Raw genomic sequence first — 19,930 nt, forward strand, 5'->3', positions numbered from 1 at the left:
ACCTTGATCAGAATATTGAAAACAACACACCCGGAAGGATCACACACTTATATACTGTCTGTTCAGAGTATTTATATGTACATGTCAACAGCACCTCAGTTCAGAGGTTCAGGTGCATTTGCCTTGAACAATGACTGGAAAAAATAAACAAGCAGCTTCGTATTAGGTAAGATCAAATGTGTGTCGAATGTCTGAGCAAATTTTCCACTTAATCAAGAACAGTTTATAGAAAACACAGAGAGGGACACTACTGTTGGCTTAAAGTAATTTAAATCTATTTTTATCCCAAAATATGTTTTGCAAGCAAGCAGGTGCAAAGAAAGCGGGTGGTAGAAAGTAAGTATATTTACTAGAGCACCGTACTAACACTATAACCTGATATAATAGTATTTTTTACTTGATTATATCTGTTTGACAGCAAGCGCTACTTGACCTTTGAGTTTAAAAAAAAATTATGTGCTCAATTTAAAAACCTGTGCATTGAAAACCAGACATCTGGTACCTTTTCCTTTATCACTCCTTATAAAATTAAAACCCTTGTCATGTTCCAAACAAAAAATCTGCAGCAGAATTTTCTTCTTTCCTGCCCTCTAGAGGAAGCAGCAGCCTGTTTGAAAAAAAAATGTCGTATTTTTTTATGGATTATGAAGTCCACAATCAGGACTTTGTGGTTGTGATATGCTGTAAGGAGCTTTTTCCTGCTGGTATGGTTTAGATTCACTCATGTTCAAGTCGTGATCAATAAGCATGGAGACGCTGTGCAAAAACAAAGCAAAGCATTTTGATCTTGCTCTCTGTGTTCCAGGATGACAATGCCTCCATCCTCTGGGCACAAATGGTAACTGAATGTCTTGCTGTGCAAATAATAAATGTGAACTACTCAGTACATAAATAGCATTATTTATGCCAGGAGGTATTGTCATGGTGCAGGAAGCAACATAATCAAAAATACCAAATAAAGAGATTTCTTCTCAAAGTGTTGACCTTGTTGTATCATATAATCCATACACAACATATAAATAAAAATAATATAAGTCAGTCTGCTAGTCTTCCAGCTCATGTTGCATTTTTGTTGCCATTTTCTGAACTTTTCAATTGTAGCATAGTCTGCCAAACAAGATGTTTCCAGTAGATGGCGCTGCAAAACCACTATAGCTGCTGCATCTGCACACTGGGCTGTGTTGAAGATTATACAGTGTGGTCATTCAACTTCCTAGACGACGCAAAAGCAACACAAAGGAAAAAGCAGAGACCCTGCATTTGTATCTACATAATGTGTGGTGCACTATAATATGACCACTGTTCACTTTCAACCATCCTCCATTCAGTGTGTCAGTACTGAAAGTCACAAGACGGATAAAAGGCTTTCGTGAGGTTTCATTGATTTATTGTTTTGCTAATATCTGTGCAAGGATAAGAATTACAAAAATCTACACACTAGAGATGATAATATATCCAGTTCCTATCATACAATGTTATTTTTTTACAAGCATCCTTTAACAGTATGTATATATTCATTCCAATGTACCTATTACACTTTAAAGATATATTGATCATCCTTATAAGACAAACAACAAAGATCACCAACAGTAAACAAGTTCAGCTAAACATCCACACAGCCTGCAGTGACCATGTGCGATCTAGACGAGCCTAGACAAGCTTCGATGATACCGATGTGCTATATCATGTTTTCTAGTACGACTTCATCAAAATGAAAACACAGAACCTACAAATGCAGCACAGTTCCCTGTAGTGTTTATAAGTGCATTAGTCATTTGAATTGTACGAGTGCTTTTCTTGTTGCTTGAGGTAACACAGCTAATCTTTTTATATAGAGATGACAATATTATAAGAATATTCGTCTGATGTTCGTCTTATTTCTTTGCATTAGTTACATGGATGGCATATCTATAATGGTCACAACAATCGTCAATGTATCACTGTAGCATGTTCTACTCTGCCACCCACTGGTCCATTCTGACACTAATGAATGAGGGGAAAGGAATGTAGTTTCAGCTGATATGATCATTTCTTGTTCGTTTATACCAAGACTTAAGAAGCAACTTTTAAGAAGAAGCTTTTGACACAGCTTCCCAGTACCGACATGGAGAGAACACTATGAATTAATCAAATACAACTATCACAGTGGGTTTGTAACAGTCCTGGTTCACTGCTGATGAAAATGTAACAGAGAGAGGCAAAGGTGCTGCTGCACTGCTACTGGTTCACTTGGCCAGTGATACTGCCTCTGTAATGGCCACAAACTCACCAGACTTATGCAGCACCACAAGCCAACTGGAGCCAACTAGTCGCAGCTGCCAGCCAACGCCAAAGAAGTCACTGTGCAGACTGACTTTTTCTTGAATTACTATTATGACAACCTTCTTACATTCCAAGATACCTTCATCTCATTTAAAGCCACTGTGCATAGATTTTTTTTGTAGAATCTTAACATCACAACTGCCACAACTTGAACCTGAAGCCAATGTAATACAGTTGTAACCTCTTTGGAGCCAGTATCAAGTGGTCATTAAAAAAGCAGCTTGTTCCATTCTGGTTTCATTATTCACTGTACTGTTACACTGTGGGATAGGCTCTCTGAGGAGGCCTTTCTGTCAATACAAATGGTGCCCAACAAATTAGAATTACAATAGACTGTAGTATAGTCACTATACGGATCACTAGCAGACTCTGAATGTTTATATGATTAGTGGTGAAATATTCCCTTAAGTGTTCCCTCATAATGGAACCGGAAACCAGGCACAAAGTACAAGGTCACAGCATTTTTATAACCTAATAACATTTTGACGAGAGATGTTTCATTGTCATATTTCAGTAAACAGAAGTATATTCCAGTGCATCCCTTTGTTCCAGCATGACTATTCAGCATGGTCTATAAAATATTTCTCCTAGTTTTGAATCCTATTTCTGTGTACCGCTGTAATACAGTACATTGACTTGTTCCCAACAAGTGTGGGCAGGAACCAGAAGTTGCCATCCTACACTATAAAAATTAGTGGTAAATGTTCATCATACAGACCCGGTGTCGATGTTTGTTTTGCTGTCAAAAGGAGGTTTAGGAGCGTGATGATAATCACAATCAGCCGGTATCCACAGTGTTCTGCAACCACTTGACTTGTGACTGACTGGAGCTACATGTTACCTTGTTTGTCTGAGGACGAGGAGGAGGTGGACGGTGATGGGGAGGGTGCTTTGGGAAAGACCCTGTCAGTGGGCGTGATGCCTGGGCTGCCCAGGCCAGAGGAGCTTGAGCTGCTGGAGCGGTGTGGTCCCTGGCCCTGTCCAATCACAGGAGCCGGTCGGACAGGTCTGACAGGCGGCGGCCTCAGAGGTGCGCTCGGTCTGCGCGCTGACAGAGCAGGTTTAAAAGTGGTCATGGTCTCGGAGGAGGAGCTGCTGCTGCTACGCCGCTGGGCTGCGTCTGGATCTCTGATCACCATGGTGTGAAGAGGGCTGGCGGACGGATCCCCGGCTCCACCAGGGTGTTTGAGAGGCTCCAATGTGTCCAGAACAACATCGGGGGCATGTTTGGCTACATTTTGCCTCTCCAGCTCACGCAACTCATGCAGAGCTGTGTTCATTGTTTTCTCTATGTCCTGACAAACACAGCAGAGAGACAATTAATATTGAGATTTAGATACTGATGTCAAACAAGCATGAAAAGGTGACTAAAACCACTGTTGATACATGTTGGTATATCAATGTTGGTATATTTCAATCTCACAATCAAAACTGCACTGCCCTGTTTTCATGAGTGCATTTAGTCTTCCAATCATTATCCTGACCCTGAAATTCACTCAAATAAACCAATAATTGTGCTATATTTCGGTGCACAGTAACAACAATAACATAATATTCAGAAGTTACAGTCTTTATTTTGCTGGATTTTGCCTACAGCTGACCTTGAGACAACAGACTCTGCATATCAATCAAATATTTCATATGTATAACATTCAATAAGGTCTCAACCAGCAACAACTACATTTCAGCATTCAGTATTTATAATGTTTTAGTACAATACTGCAGTTACTGGGAAGAAATGCAAGAATAGCATGTTTTCCTACTGTTTATTTTCTAGTTTTAAGTCTTATGCTTCTCCACCACTTCAAACCAAACCTGCACCCTGATCTAAAATTGAAATAGTGAAGCATTTCAATGAATTTGACTCCTTCAAAATGCATTCTAGTGACAACACTTACCTCTGCGAGCGCCTCAGCCTCAAGAGTTTTGTGGTCTCCTAAACTCGCGTGTCGAGTGGTGCTCGGTGATGAGCGCTGAGAGTGGCTGTCGGCAAACGCCTTTCTGTCAGGGTGGTTGATGCAGCCGGCGCTGCCAAATGTGGTGAGACGCCGTTTCTCCGGACTGTCTGTTGGGCCCCTGATAACAGCCATTTTGTGTGGGCTGCAGGGCCGAGGCATAACCCTGGGGGGCTGATCAGCAGCTCTGGTGGGGCTGAGGCTGTCGGCACCGTTCCTGTGGCGTGGAACTGCAGCTCCATCTGATCGCACTCTCACCCTAAGAGAAGGTGATGAAATAGATTCATATTTTGGAGTTGGTATGAATTTCTTTGCTCTGGAGAATTTGACAGCATCACTTGGATATTTAGCAAACCTTCCTAATGCTGCTCCGAAGCGGTTCTCAATTGTGTGTTCACAAGGAGACTGACGCTCGTTGCGGGATGAGCTTCTGTCACTGTGGTGCGGTCCACTGCTAGCCTCACTATCAGTCCTCTGAATGCTGTCTGAGAAGGCATCATCCCTGATACAGACAGAAAGCATTGATGACCGGCTTCTGTCTTGAGGAAATGTTCGCACTGGCTTTCATGATGAGAGACTGAACTTTACAGATAATGGATCTCTTAAAGAACACATAAGATTCTTTACTAATCACCTCCATTCCACAAAAATGGCTTTGGCTGCCCTTTTCTCTGTCCGAATAATATTGCTGCTGACCAAACACCAACCTTTGATAATAATCGATAATGAGATCAACTGTACTGTTGTGCTGTTTTAAAGGGTGAACCCTTCTATAAACAATTAAAGCTCCATCTCCTGCTTACTCCTCCTTTATTGTGTCTGATTATTTCTACAGACAAAAGTAATCATTGATCACTCCCCAGAAGCCATACAAAAAGCGCTGCTCTTCTTACTTCGGCTTCATATTGTTACCCGCTATGTTATGCCAGACTATTTATCTGTCACGAGGATGGTGCGGAAATTAAAAGCTGAATTTAAGGAATGATTTAAGTGCTTATCTCGTCTAAGAAAGCACTTCTTTTTAAAGCTCTACAGCAAACCATTGGATCAGTGAGTATTTTCATTTGTTTCTGTTGCAACTAAGTAAGGAAAGAAAAGGAGAAAAACAAGCAGAGTAGGGAAGGATTTGAGTCACACTGATCCTAACAAGGCGCAGGTTTCCTAAGGCCAAGTTTTTGGAGACACAACACAGCTTGTGAGAATTATAAGGATGGAAACATGCAGTTTTGGAAAGCAGAGCAACATAAATAATGACCAAGCCCAAAGTAGCTCAAGGTACGCTATGGGATAAACAATCTGATGCTGTTTTACACTAAAATAAGGTCTGAGTGAAATAGCAAAAATTGTGTTTGTGGTTATCGTTTTATAGGTGTCGCATATTAAACACATCCTACTCACATGTCTTGTACCACAATGTACTGATGCGGGATCAGTCCATCCACACCATTATGTCGTCCTTCCCACCAGTCCTCAGAAGCTCGCAGGTAGAGAAGGAGAGACGCTCCCTTCTTAAAGGACAGCTCTCTTGGACTTCGGCCCACATAGTCAAATTTTGCGATGGCCTCAATCTGCTCCAACTCTGCAATACAAAGAACATGACAGAATCCAATTTAAGAAATCTCATTATTTCCTCTCTCGGTTTGTGCAGCTGACAGAGAAAATAATGACCTTGACAGAGAATTGACAGCAGATTGATTGTGCTGGAAGACTCACCTTCATCACTTGTGTTAGGTCCAGTACCGTTGTCAATCTCATCCAGAGCTCCCGGCTCACTGTGGGGGCTTTCGCTGAATAGAGAAAAGGGCACAAAATCAGAATGTCTGTCCTCCACTTCCATCTTTACATCTCTATGAAAAGACTCCCTAACTTCCCAAATAACATTAAATATTAATAAAGATGTTTATGTAAATGAAAGAAATAAGAATTCTGACCTTAGTGTTTCTAAACTGTGTGCACAAAATTAAATGCAACAAATGGAAGCAAAGCCTAAACTACCAAGCAAATTAAATATGAGATGCACATTTTGCATCCAAATCATTCATCAGTGCAGCAGATCTTTTTAAAGAACTAATTGGCTAAACGGTAGAAATTCCTTAATGTGCAGTAGGTTCTCTGTTTTAATGGATACTATTTAGCATATCTGGTGGTAGTAATCATCTTTTTGGTGCACTCAAGCATAAAATAAACTAATCTAATAAAAAAAATAGTGCTTGACAGTTCAAATAAGACACACAATAGAGGGCAAAATTGAAAACAGGTATTCTAGGTGTCAGTCTGGCTACAAGATCACGACTTTCTCCCACAGTTTTATAACTCTGACTGCACTTTCTACATAAAAACAAGACATGTTAGTATTGAGGACTGGGCAAAGACTTGTTCAGTTTGGCTTAGAATTAGAGGCAGGATCCAAAGTGGAAAATGTTGCACATTTTTCCAATGTTAGGTTGTTAAAAAGTGTAAAATGGGACATTTTTGACACCTTGCCTTGTACCTACCAGTACTCCTCTCCTCCAGCCATGCACTTTTCATAAACAGGTCCTTCCAACTCCCGCTGCGTCGGGAAAATGGCCTCGTGGTGGATGATAATTGTCTTAATGACCTCATTAACATGTGCTTGGCAGGCCACAGGATCTTGGTCATCTGGTATGGGCATCAGAGTGGGACCAAAGCAAATAGCCAGGTTGTATGGGTCCATCATGTTCTCATCGCTGTACTGGGAAAGACTTGGAAAGACAGAAGCTGTAAGCATCACTGTATCAAAAATGCACACTTTAAATTTGCTGTGATGAGCCTTACTGATTTAGAAAGGCAAACAAGTATCTCATGACGATGATCACAGGCCGCTGAAGAGTCACAACTATCTGCTGAAGGTGATGAGCTCTTTCTGCACCAGAGTCAAGCTCTGAAAAAAAGAGAAATAAACAATGAATGAGTGAAACAGTAGTGGACAGCTACACTAAATAAAAAGCCCTTCTATATTTCAAATGTTTTCCAGGAATGTGACTCACTGGTGGTAGATATGAGGTCGAGGAAACGCTCTTTAGGGAACAGTGGGTTTTCCAGCCCACGGAAGTAGAGCTTAAGAACGCCTGCCACAGAGTTGATGTCATGATCAGTCTGATCATCCACCAGCGGATCCTCTCCTGGAGATGTAACATATGATTAGTGCACTCATTATTCATCCACTGCTATCTCTTTCATGTAACACGGGAACAGCAGAGACAGGAGGATTTATGTTTGTGAGCAGTCTGACCAACATATTCTCAATAAACATCTAAGGAAAGAGGACTTGGACTCCAGAATGAACTCTAATGTAATCGATTGTAATGGCCAAACATCACAATAACTGTGACTTTAATCAACAACTCTCACACTAATTATGACAAGATCTCTCACTGAATGGAAAAATCTTCATTTACAAAAAGTCAGGGGTCTACTTTACTGTGTTCATAATGCAAAACCCCCCTTTCTCCTTCACTCATTGTGCCCATATTTAACATTGTGTTAGACACTGAATTTAAATTGGTGATATTAATCTTGGGTGTCCACATTGAAATTTCTGTGCTGCCTGGTTGAAGTCACCGTCTACTGTCATGGCTGCCACTTTGTGTTCTCTTTGTGTTTTTTGTTCCTCATAGTAAGCTGAAATTCTTCAAAGACTTCACAACATAATTTATGTAAATATATATAGACATGGTTGTAAACTGACAGGTTAGTGGATGCACACAACTGGAAGGCGGTAATTGTAGTTTAACTGTATTCCAAACTGGGAGGTGAATATAAACATTGAGATCAAGGTTATGTTTCCTCATTTATTGTTACTCCAGGATGCAGATCTTATGCATTATGCATTAAGTGGTTTACATGTCCATTACAGGGCTACATGCAATGCACACGCTCTTTATCTGCACTTAAGGGTCCTGTGAGAGTAACTGTGGCTTTTCAGGTGGGCAAAACGCAATTTAAAATCAATCAAGAGAAGATGGCCAGAAGACCTTGTACTAACCTCTTTCAAATGCATTTTTAATATCATTGACTTCGACCTGGGATCCTGGAACTCGAAATATACCTTGCTGCTGAAGACCTGTGGACAGACAAAGCATGTACAATGTGTAAAATGTGTAAAATGGAAGAAAGCTGGTTACACTACAAATGATACACCCATTTAAAAATATAGCAGAATTTCTTCTGTTAAACACCTTTGCACATTTCAAATAGTGATTTATACTAAATTCAAAGACAATTTAAAATCCTTTCAGAATATGCAAAACACTGAAAGCCAGGAGGATTTAAGCACATAAATAAATACGCTGAAACAAGAAGACGATCCCTGCCACAAATTATAGTTCAGCTACAATGTGTGAATACAGATATACTCAAAACCCTTTGTGTAAAATGCTGTGAGACTGGATATGAGCAGCTGGAACAGGAAAAACTAATGAGAAAAGGTGCTAAGGGATTAAAGATGGCCCCCGTTAGAAGATTTGTGAACTAATTAGTCATTAACACATTTTCCTGTTAATCAGTTGTTTTTCTGGTCTTTTTAAGTGAATAAAATGTTTGTTTTAACTCATATCTGGTTAATGATGTTTTTTTTTGTTACAATATCCACTGGCATGCCTTTATTCTTGAGCATGACTGCTATCATCTGCAAAGCCACAACAGTTAGTTATGTCATTTACAATTATCTAACCCACATGGAGTCACAGGACACAAAAAAACCTTCAGAAATGAAATATATTTTACTAAACATGTAGCCAGTGAATCAGCACATAATGAGAAATAAAACACATCATGGGGCTTTTCTTCAATGTCACTTAAATCACTGAACACCAAAGAGTTTCTTCCTCGGTAAAACCATGAATTAAACTTGTTGGTAGAGCTAATGGATCTGAATATTAACTCTATATGAAACTTCTGGTTAAACTGTGCTTCACATCTGCACTGCAGTTGTTTAATTTATTTGATAAAAAAAGTATAATTTAAGTCCCTAGCAAATATCAACAAACCATCTTCATCTTTCTTTATAAATAAGGAACAATTTAGACAAATTCCAGTAAATTATACAAAATATAGCTTTCCCCTTTTCTCTGGGTACTCCGGCTTCCTCCCACAGTCCAAAGACATGTTGAGGTTAATTGTTAACTCTAAACTGTCCATAGGCGTAAATGTGAGTGTTCTTGTTTGTCCCCTTGTGTAGCCCTGTGATAGACTGACCACCTGTCCAGGGTGTCCTCTGCCTTCGCCCTAAGTCAGCTGGGATAGACTCCAGCCCCCCACAACCCTAATGAGGATTAAGCGTTATATGGATAATGGATGGATGGATATATTTCCCCTCTCTAATCCTGGTATGTAAATGCAAAATGGATCCAGTGATGACCCAGTTGAGTCCTCTGACATTTTCCATTTCACTAATAACCAACACCAGTGTACCTAATAAACTACCAGAAATAATTAAACAGCTCCAGAATTAACTAAGTTACTGTTGCATGTACAACTGTCAGAAGCACAATATGAAAGACATGCAGAAGAAGTGTGGAAATTACAGATTTTGTCACCAAATTCCAAAAATGCAATCAGTTTTTTTTTTTTTCAGTCTTGGCAGCCATATTGCCCATCTTGTAAGACAGCAGGTTTTGTGTAAAGAATTTCTAAGACTGAAATCTACAAATTCAAAGATTGGAATATTATTTACTGGCAAAACAAAAAGTGTAAAGACAAGATAAACAGAATTAGATCATACCGTACAGATTGATGTATCGAACGCAGCTCTCAACCACCACTGGTATCGGCTGTCCTGAATCCTATACACAGAATCAAATTATTATTTTTCAAAGCATTTAAGCGGAAAATAACACCAAACAAATAAACAAATAGTCATGCCAGCAAGAAGTTATCATCAGCAGCTTACAAAGGCAGACCCTCAAATGAATTAACTTCGCAGGGTGGAGATGATATTGTTAATAACTTAATGCTAAATGAACTGATTTCAAATGTACAGAACACAAACTATGCAGAGCAAAATCAGTGTTAGTGTTTGCACCACCAAGTATTGCTATCGCTACAGTATTTTCACAGGGATGCCAACGGGATGGAGGCACAGAAATGTTGGTTAGCATACTGAGCACAGCGTGATGATCCCGCCCTGCTATAAGACAGAGTACCTGACTCCTGGCACGGACATTCCGTCTTCCCCTGGGCAGAGAGCGGTAAGGCGCGGAGACAGAGGAAGAGAGGCAAGAACAACCACAACAGGTTAGTGAGAGAAGACAGATCTTACAGAGAGAGAAAGAGAGAGGAGGCCTGGCCTGAGAGAATAGCCAAAGCATCAGTGCCTTGTGAGGCGTGAGACATGAGGACATGGCCTGGGGGGTGGAGGGGGCGGGAGGGAAGGTGCTACCAGAGGAGATGGGGAGGGGGAGTTGGGGGATACATAGTGTATTCTTCAGCCAAAAAGAGCTGCTTAGAGGAAAACAAATCAAGGCTGAATTTCAATGAATTAGGTTTTGAATTTAAGTAATCCATGCTATCTTTCTTCAATTTACTGAATAATTTTTTGCTCTAAAATGACCATTAAATTACCATTTACCTAAACGCTAAAGGTATAAAGAAGTTCATTATCACACAAGAACTAGAGCAGCAAATCCCCATAAGTTGAAACCTTGAAGTAGAGACATTTTTGCTGAACAAATTATTTTTAAAAATAACATCGACAGTCAGATTTTTTTAGCTGTCAGTTCTTCTCGTGTCGGTGCATGCCCTGCTAGCCTGTCGCTGTTTGATTGAGCATTAGAGCAGATGTGGCCATGTGTTTATTTGCATACCCTGCCATGCCTGGTCCGTGGCCAACTGACATACATAAAGCCAAATTAATTCGGTGTCTGGAGGCCGGGGGCTCACAAGAGTAAGAAGCAAAACTCGCACCGACGCTTTTGGAAGCAAAAACCATCACCGCAGCATGTTTTACCAGCTTATCTGTCCCAAATTGTGAAGACAAGGCATTGAGCAAGAGGAAAGTCAGTGCATGAGTGAGACAATGTTTGGATAAAAGAGTGGTCACAGGGAAGAGAACCCCCAAGGACTGCTAGCAGGACAGCTGAGCTCATGGAGAGACAAAGGGCACAGATGGGCTGATACCTGAATGAAGGACTCCATATTGCCGTTAAACAGCTTACGGTTAAAAATGGAGCGAGGTCTAGACTTCCGCATTCGCTGGGGTTTAGGGGGAAGAGTGGGGGGCCTGGGGAGATGGTGGGGGTGGTAGGGTTGGTACATGGTCGTTATAAATAATAATGCAAAAGGTACAACTGCACATCAAAACACTGACATTCTGCTCTAAAATGTTATTGTTGCCAAGTCTTTAGCACAGTAATCTGCACATTAGAAGCACACAACAATATTTAACACTGTAACTGAGAAGATCGATGCCCTTCTCATGACTGTACTGTAAATATGAAGCTTCAAAAATTAGATGTTTGATTTTAGCTATTTCCTCACTTCCAAACCATATGCAAAGTTAAGCTAAAGGCCTGAACATTGTAGCTTCAATGTTCATACTTTATACATTTTTTTAAATTTTTACTAATTAGTGACAGCAGAGGGAGGCTGAAAACGGGGTTGAAAGAGAGCAAGGGAATGGCATGCAGTAAAGGTCCAGGTCGGTTGGGAATCGAACCAGCAAATCACTGCTTTAAGGAATTTATGCTCATGTGGTTTGCACCAAAACCATCCAGTCATAAGAGTGGTAACAATCTTCTCATTTAACATTTGGCAAAAAAAGCTAATTTGAGTACATATTTCCTCAAACCATTTTTTAAATTGGCCCTCAGTAGCAAATGTAAACAAAGTCAGCAACGGTGACTACTGGAATTATCCCACACTAAATTCAGTACAAGCATTTTATGAAATGTTCCATAAATCACAGTAAAAGCCAGACTTGTATTTCATTAGTCCTGAGCCTGCCTTGTCAATATTTGTTCATTTTATTCTCAGTGGATTGTTTTGCTTAAACAAAACCACAACAGGGCATTTTTCATTTCACTGACATTTCATTTCTTAGTCTTAACACATTTTTATAGATTAATACGAGGCAAAACAACTCTGAGCACCACCTTTTCTAATGTGGATCCAATCCATTGTTCAACAGATTAGAAAGCTGTTGAGACTAAACTCCTATTCCCATACTGTGATCTCATTTAAGCCAAATCCAGGGACACAGGAAGGATTTTACACATCATCGGCTACTTTATTCACCGTCTTGTCTCTGGACATCTTACCTTGTTGTTCCATATTCAGCCCTCTCCCCTAGTAGGAAAAAAAGTGCAGAGAAAGAGACTAAATTAGTATACGCTAGTTTTACAATCACAGAAGTTAGCGGTATGGTTGAGTGCTGGCTGACTATACAAGGCTGGCAGATGGAGACGGAAAGGGGTGTTATGAGAAAACGGGCATCTATTCAGCCAGACTGAATGGGGTGAGCGCCATGGCTGCATTTGACTCACCGCCAGGCAGCGGTCATTCAGTGGTCGCCCTAGAAACGGCACAAGAGCCCCAGAAGGGTATGGCCTGTCTACTCTCTCTGCAAAGTGAAAATGTATCCAGGGGCAACAAGAGTGGGAGGTTGTGGGAGCTGATCTGTACAGTGCGATGATTTCCTGATATCTGCACCACATTAGCACACACACATCTCTCTGTACGCAACCAAATTAAGGCCTCACTTTGATCAGTCAATCAGAAATGTTTGTTCAGGGATCAAGTCATGTGTGAAGCAGCTTCCAGCACAATCCTTCTTTATGTCAAACACACATAATTCCAACCTTAAAGCAGACGCTTGTGTGAGTATGAAGCAGAAACGATGACATCAAACATATTTTTCTTCTCTCTTTTGACAAAGGTTAATGCATATTGCATATCAGGGATATACGAACAAAGCACGACAAGAAATACCCTTCAAATAAAGTACTAGTAGTCCAGGGTTTTTTCTGTCTTTCTATCCTTCAACCTGGTTTTAGGTGCAAAAACATTCAAGCTGACAACTTCAACGTAACATAGCAATGTTATACTGTATTTCATTCTACTTTCAATGATCTAATTTTCAAAATCTATCAAATATTAATGTATTTAACACACCATGCCTACTGCATGCTGACACAAGTTGCACCATTAACTTAATAATGATTTATGATTCAGAGAGTCTGAAACCTTTGTATTACTCACAGAGCAATATTTAACCAGAACAACATTGCTGCAAAATTCTGAAGTAGCAACATAATTGTATGAAAACATATATGCTGACAGTCATCCTTCAGGCTTCAATGTCTTCACTGGTTTAAGATCAATGTGCATTAAACAGAAATGGCATAATGTAGCCTTCAAGCAAAGCATGTCTTATTGAGAATTGCAGGGTTTTATTTAGCCAGTGACCAACTGTCGAGCTGCCACATGACTGAAACAGGGTGATATATTTTTGTATGATATTTCCAAATTGAAAATGAATAGCATTTCATTAGAAAACAGATTTTTTCCTAAATACTACGCAACTCCAAATGTATATCAAGCATTATCTCATGCTAGGAAACACTTAATCTTAAACTGATAGTGATATACTGTATTGATGTTTTCCTGTTGTTGGCAAACTAGTAGTTTCAAGTACAATTCTCACCTTCTCCCAGTGTCTGCTTCAGAAGGTCATGCTTAGCCTGCAACTTGATAATGAGATTGCTGCCATTCAAATACTCCTTGTATTTCTGCAAATAAAATGGATAAAAAGTCAAATAGTACCAGGGTTTTTTTCTAGTTTCACTTCATGTTATACTGTGTAGAAATGCACCATGCTGCGGTGTCTATGCACTCGAATTTGCCCGAGAACTCACAGTGAAGTAGAAGCCCTCGGTCTCTTGGTGATTGGCTCGCCTCTTAGCGATGTTTGCCTTGCTCATATAGGAGTCAGAGGAAGCCGATTTGACCGACTCTGTGGACTGACTGTGCTGGAAGGCCTCGGAAACATCAAAGTCCTCCACAGTGAGCATGTCCTGAAGGGTCTGCATGGTGGCGTCAAGAGTCTTCCTCACCTGACACAAACACAGCATGTCATTTTAATTTAACAGTACATTCACAATTACAACATGTAAATCTGAGAGAAAATGCATATGATAAAAAAGGCAGGAGACTGGCGACTGGTATGCACAAAACAACAATAAATATCTATATCTAATGTGCACATTTTCAAATGCATCTTCTCAATGTCACAAACAAGCTATGGTGTAAACAAGGCAGCAAGGTCTAAGATTAAACTGCTGCGGGCCATTTGCACAGCAGGCTGACTGACACACACTAAGCAACAGAGTAATTAGCTTCCTAGCATGATGCATCGTGACATAAAACATTAACCGTGTTTCTTCCATGTGAGCCAGACAGGGAGGGAGTGTGCATTTCCATATTCATAACAGACAGACACTGACACATATGCACACACTGGTGACCTTTAAACAGGCCTTTGAGTCACGGTGGCCTGGGTGACTCCAGGCCAGCAGGTCAGGGGTGACCCCCGGTGGAGGCACGAGACTGACCCCACAGATCAGTGTCAGACTAAAGATGAATGTAAATGCAGGGTGACAGGTCTAAAGACTGGCTGTTTGTTGTAATGCGCTGGTGTGGCAGATGTGAGGGTGTTGGGGGCCGAGCTCAGTTTAAAATATAGCACAGGTATTAAAACACCTCAGGTGAAATGGCAAATAAGACAAATACGTGCCCTTTGAGGAGCGATCATTCTAAATATGGCAGAAATGTTTTGGAGGGCTTGGAGAGAGATGCAGTATTTCAAATTCTCTGTTTTTGTGTGCTACATTTCCTAAAGGGGCAGTTCTACATTTTGGAGCACAGACTGATTTTTCTGCAGAGAGCTAAAACAGACGATGGATACCATTTTCACGTCTGTACTATAAAGCTACCTCCAACAGCAGCAAATGTAAAACTTACAATTTAACACAATATATCTTAGACGTTTAATCTGCACAAAAAAAGATCAGTATGAATACAAAATTGTGGTTTTATGGCTGGGCTGCACAGTGGTGTAGTGATTAGCACTGTCGCCTTGCAGCGAGAAAATACCCGTATCGTGTTCTGGCCTTCCTGGGATCTTTCTACATGGAGTTTGCATGTTCTCCCTGTGCATGTGTGCTCCCACAGTCCAAAATCATGCTAAGGTTAAGTGATTATTCTAAATTGTCCATAGGTGTGAATGCGAGTGTGATTGTTTGTCTGTATATGACTTCACCCTAAGTCAGCTGGGATAGACTCCAGCCCTCCCATGACCCTAATGAGGATTAAGCAGTGTATAGATAATAGATGGATGGATAGATGGTTTTATGGCTAGATATATGCTGGACTATGGCTTCCGTATTCCAGGAAGTCACTGCATCTGGCGAAAACTGCAAGTAAAACGGCAACTTACTCCTTCCGCCCACTGTGGCTTTTGTAAGAATTAAACAAACAAGCTGCATATTAATTAACGAGCTTCAGACTGCTGCTAACTACAAATTTAATGGAAAGAGGGAAACAATTTGCACAACACCAACTGCTGGACTATTTCTATAAAATAGTGTCTAGAATTAGATTCATTCTCCAATGCCCATTTTAATATTGCATCATTTCATAGACTGTTCTGCATAAAGACCACCAGATATGCATCTCTGAGTCGTCTTCCTGTTTTTCTCCATGTGGTAACACTTAGCTGATGGTTTGATTGATAAGACATCCATTTCATAGCACAGTATTTTGCAATAATGCAATGACAGGCAGTGGCTTCTGTATTTTTACATGTGACTTCACAATTTTGATCATGCTACCCAACAGTTTTTAATATTTATACTTTAAACAATTAAATAATTTTTCCCAATAACAGTTTCTCTGTTCTATTCTGAAACTTCTTTTCATCTTTCTTGTCTGAAATTATGTTTTTCATCCTAATCATGATGCCACATATGCAGTCTGGCAGAGTTTCTGTGGCATTTTCTAGCAGCAGTGGACCACAAAGGCTGCCTCTCATTATATCGGCATAAATGTTAATGCATTTTAATGAAATAAAACAAAACAGTGATCTTTAAGGTAAAGGGGCAGAGGTGTTATTTCACACAGCAAATAATAAACATCACTATTACTTACATTCGTCTACTAACATAAACAAATTTTCAACACCTTGTGCGTGTTTAATCTTGTGCTGTTGGTGCTTGTAAACTGACGGTGAGATGACGTGTGTCGGTTATGTGCAGTAAAAATGAGTGATTGTACATGAATAACTCAGTATACTTGGCCACGTTTGCCTCTCTCTACAGAAGCACATTGCTGTGAATAACACTTGGAGTGAGCTTGCGTCATTTTAAAAAGAACCGCTGACACTGGATCCCTTTAAGATTTGTGTGCACGGAACCTCTCACCTCTTCATTTTCTATCTTGAGTGTAGCCAGGCGAGACTGCAGCTGGTGGTAACGCATCAAGAGCTCTGTCTGGACAGGCTGCTGTGCACTCACCTGGCACACCTAGGATTAAGAAAGAAAGGGATGGTTTAGCATAGAGGACTACGCACATAATGAGAGTTAAAACCTACAGACAAACCATTCTTCCATCTCTATCCCTCTCTTTTGGCTCACCTCATCCCCCATGTGTGGCTGATAGTCAAAGCGTGCTGGAGGACAAAAGATCTGGCTGTGTGTGTCCATGAACTTCAGCTTGTCTCCTCTGATGTCCATGGCATCCACTGCTCCCTCTAACAAGTCCAAACCTTCATGGCGAGACGTTTCCAGACTATATTCTGCAGACAGGTAGGTTCTCATGGTACGTGCCAGGCTTGCATGGAACCCTAAGTCACAACACTGAACACAAGAAGTAAAAATCATTATTTATTCATTATAAATCAATAAAAAAAAGTCTGCTGCTGAAGCTGCAAAGAAAAGCACTGGGACAGAAGGGAGTCAACTTACATCTATCATGTCTGAGACGTCGTGGATGTAGTATTTGGCCACCAGGGCATTGGTAGCTGCCAGATTGAGAAGATAGTCATTGCGGGCCTTTGTGCATTTCAGCTTGTTTTCAGAGTACTTGGCTTGTCTCTAGGGAGAGAAGAGGAAGAGAAAGTACCATCAGTGCAAGATCAAAATGGCTTCCTAATGTGCTCAAAGAAAACATTACTACGATAAACTGATTTTATCTTGTGTAATCTGTCAATATATGTAATAAACACTGCACAATGTACAGACTTGTTTCTTGTAACGGCACGTCTGATATCATTTCTACAGAAACGAGTGAAATACGACACTTTCATTACAAATGCATTTACAGATTTTTTGCGCTTAAGTGTAGCTGCACTGCCTATAATGTACATCACATTCAGCGTACATAGAAATGTCAGCACAAACAGACCTTCTCCTTCATTTTCTCCATTTTCTTTACAGAACTCCGTCGCTGTGGACGATCATCATGACCATAACGCAGGAGGCTGGTACTGATGTCATTAGCCTTGCCGATGTGCTTCTCTTCCTGCTTTTCTGCCTCTTTCAGCTTGCTCTCAGCACTGAGACTCTCGGTGTGGTACATGTGGTACGTCTTCATCACCTGTGGGAACATAGAGTAAACCTCAGACTTTGCTCATTGTGAAGGACATTACAGTGCAAGTGCCAAGTATTTGGTAAAAAGGATGCGACTTTGATGAAGAAGCTGCATTCTGTTATTTAAACATACAGCTTGTTGAACATAATGATACAGACCACATGCATAGGGCGATGTTGATATCTACAGCAGTTTTGTAATTTATTTTTTGACATTGATATCCATCTCCTAGAATCCATCCATCTATCTATTCTTCAGCTATACATGCTTTATCCTGTAGAGGGTCGCAGGGCGCTACAGCTTATCCTGCTGACAATGAGCAAGAGGCTGAGTGCACCCTGGATACTTGTCTATCAGAGAGCTAACACAAAAAGACCGACAACCCTGCACGCTCACACTCACGCCCACAGCAGAATTAGGATTACCAATTGACCTGGATGTGGGAGGAAGCTAGAAACCCATGTAGCCACAGAAAGACCCCAGCTGAGCAGCAGGTTTGAACACACAACTTCTAACTGTGAGGTGGGAGTGCTAACACATTCACAACCGTGCAACCGGAGTCACATGCTGAAATATTACACTAATACGTCATTTAACTGCAGGGTAAAGCTTCATGTGATGTCAAGCAAACCACACCTTAAATTTTTCAGCCTATCATTTCTCATTTCGTCAGTTCTGCATAACAGAGGGACTTGTTGATTAAGCTATGCAATGACTGATGAGTATTTTAGAGCTGAGGTTAATGACGCCTTGCAAAAAATTTCATGTCCTTTTGACAAAGAGGGGTAAAACCGAGAAAATAAATGGAAAAAAGTGACTATCGTTTCAATAATTGATGTATAAAACATTGTCAATATTCTCCAATTTACTCCACATTAGTGTAATTTATGTAGACGTTAAATAAAATGTTCAGATTATTATGTTCATAACCTTATGATCAGAGTATGATGAAGTAAAGCCAATACCTTTTTTTCTCAAGCAGTTACATATGAACCCATGTGAACCCTGAATACTTCTGCTCATCACAAATGTAAACACGAGGGCGTGAAGATTACTCATCGTGCTCATAAGAGAGTCATATTTTTTAATGGCATTTCCCAACTGAGCTGGAGGTGTTTTTGTGCTGGGTGTGTCTGTATTGTTATGCTTTAGTGTCTTCACCACAGCGTAACACAATAAAACAAGATCCCAGCGATGTCAAGCATTGACTGTATGTTACTTGTCCAAAAAAAATCTACACTCCCACCTGTGAGATTCACGGTGTTATCGAAGAGACGGCATGTAAATGTTTAGCCAGCAACCCTGAATCAACAGCAAAAGTATACAACTGCTTCTCCATCACTGGTTCTCAAGTTCTGGTTTCCTAGCAACCCCGACTGAACTGGACGTGCAAAGGACAGTGAGATCGATCAGCAGGAGAGGAAGGAGGTTACAAAGTGACAGTGAGCAACCTTCTCTGCTACGTACAAAACAACAAGCTACTCAATTTTCACTTAAAGTTAGCAGCAGAGATGAGCTGGAAGAAACTTAGTTTAAAGCAAAACTTGTAAAATAACCAAATGAAACATTTAGTTTAAGCCACAGATAACTTTATCAATCCCAAAGTTGAACAGGTTCCTGCTGTTCCTTATGCTGTGTGTGGGAGCTGCAGACAGGCATTTAATAATGCATGAATCAGAGAGAGGAAAAATCAATACAAGTATAGCAGTAATGTTAAACGGGCTGTATAATGTTACATGTGAGGATATTTTTCACATGGTTTATAGTGTATCAATGCCAGTATTCTACCTTCCAATCTATTTGTGATTTGCTCCACATTCACTCAGCTCAAATATAATTTTATGAGTGTAAAAGACTATCAGTCAACACTGAAAGGCTTCTGATACTAGGTCATATTTTATTTTGTAAAGTAAATTCTATTCTATAAACAAACTGCAATTTGCAAAAAAATGCAAAAAAAAAAAAAAAGATTTTAGCAGCAATGAACTGCTTTTTGTTTGTCTTCTCTTCCAGTTCTTTGGAAAAGAAATCAAATTAGAACTTCAAATATT

At 40.3% G+C, this 19,930-nt stretch overlaps 1 protein-coding gene across 3 annotated transcripts in view; it reads right to left on the reverse strand.

Annotated features, from left to right (window-relative positions):
• Nucleotides 1–1,365: 1,365 nt before the first annotated feature.
• Nucleotides 1,366–19,930, reverse strand: part of LOC111579185 (SLIT-ROBO Rho GTPase-activating protein 3-like) — a 34,981-nt gene continuing 16,416 nt past the window's right edge. Inside the window, exons 5-22 of one of the 3 annotated variants that reach the window (XM_023286357.3) lie at nucleotides 17,694–17,885; nucleotides 17,255–17,383; nucleotides 16,925–17,146; nucleotides 16,712–16,813; nucleotides 14,150–14,347; nucleotides 13,939–14,023; nucleotides 12,554–12,581; nucleotides 11,415–11,517; nucleotides 10,021–10,081; nucleotides 8,284–8,361; nucleotides 7,286–7,420; nucleotides 7,074–7,179; nucleotides 6,773–7,000; nucleotides 5,991–6,064; nucleotides 5,676–5,856; nucleotides 4,633–4,779; nucleotides 4,221–4,536; nucleotides 1,366–3,617 (exon numbers count right to left, since the gene is read on the reverse strand). In XM_023286357.3, coding sequence (XP_023142125.2) covers nucleotides 3,153–3,617; nucleotides 4,221–4,536; nucleotides 4,633–4,779; nucleotides 5,676–5,856; nucleotides 5,991–6,064; nucleotides 6,773–7,000; nucleotides 7,074–7,179; nucleotides 7,286–7,420; nucleotides 8,284–8,361; nucleotides 10,021–10,081; nucleotides 11,415–11,517; nucleotides 12,554–12,581; nucleotides 13,939–14,023; nucleotides 14,150–14,347; nucleotides 16,712–16,813; nucleotides 16,925–17,146; nucleotides 17,255–17,383; nucleotides 17,694–17,885 — 2,850 coding nt within the window. In that variant the 3' untranslated portion in view covers nucleotides 1,366–3,152. Of the gene's footprint in view, nucleotides 3,618–4,220; nucleotides 4,537–4,632; nucleotides 4,780–5,675; nucleotides 5,857–5,990; nucleotides 6,065–6,772; nucleotides 7,001–7,073; nucleotides 7,180–7,285; nucleotides 7,421–8,283; nucleotides 8,362–10,020; nucleotides 10,082–10,441; nucleotides 10,473–11,414; nucleotides 11,518–12,553; nucleotides 12,582–13,938; nucleotides 14,024–14,149; nucleotides 14,348–16,711; nucleotides 16,814–16,924; nucleotides 17,147–17,254; nucleotides 17,384–17,693; nucleotides 17,886–19,930 lie in introns of all 3 variants that reach the window. The other 2 variants (XM_023286358.3, XM_035955490.2) reach the window with 2 other exon arrangements.

This window comes from Amphiprion ocellaris, chromosome 5, assembly GCF_022539595.1.
Source record: "Amphiprion ocellaris isolate individual 3 ecotype Okinawa chromosome 5, ASM2253959v1, whole genome shotgun sequence".
Taxonomy (NCBI): domain Eukaryota; kingdom Metazoa; phylum Chordata; class Actinopteri; family Pomacentridae; genus Amphiprion; species Amphiprion ocellaris.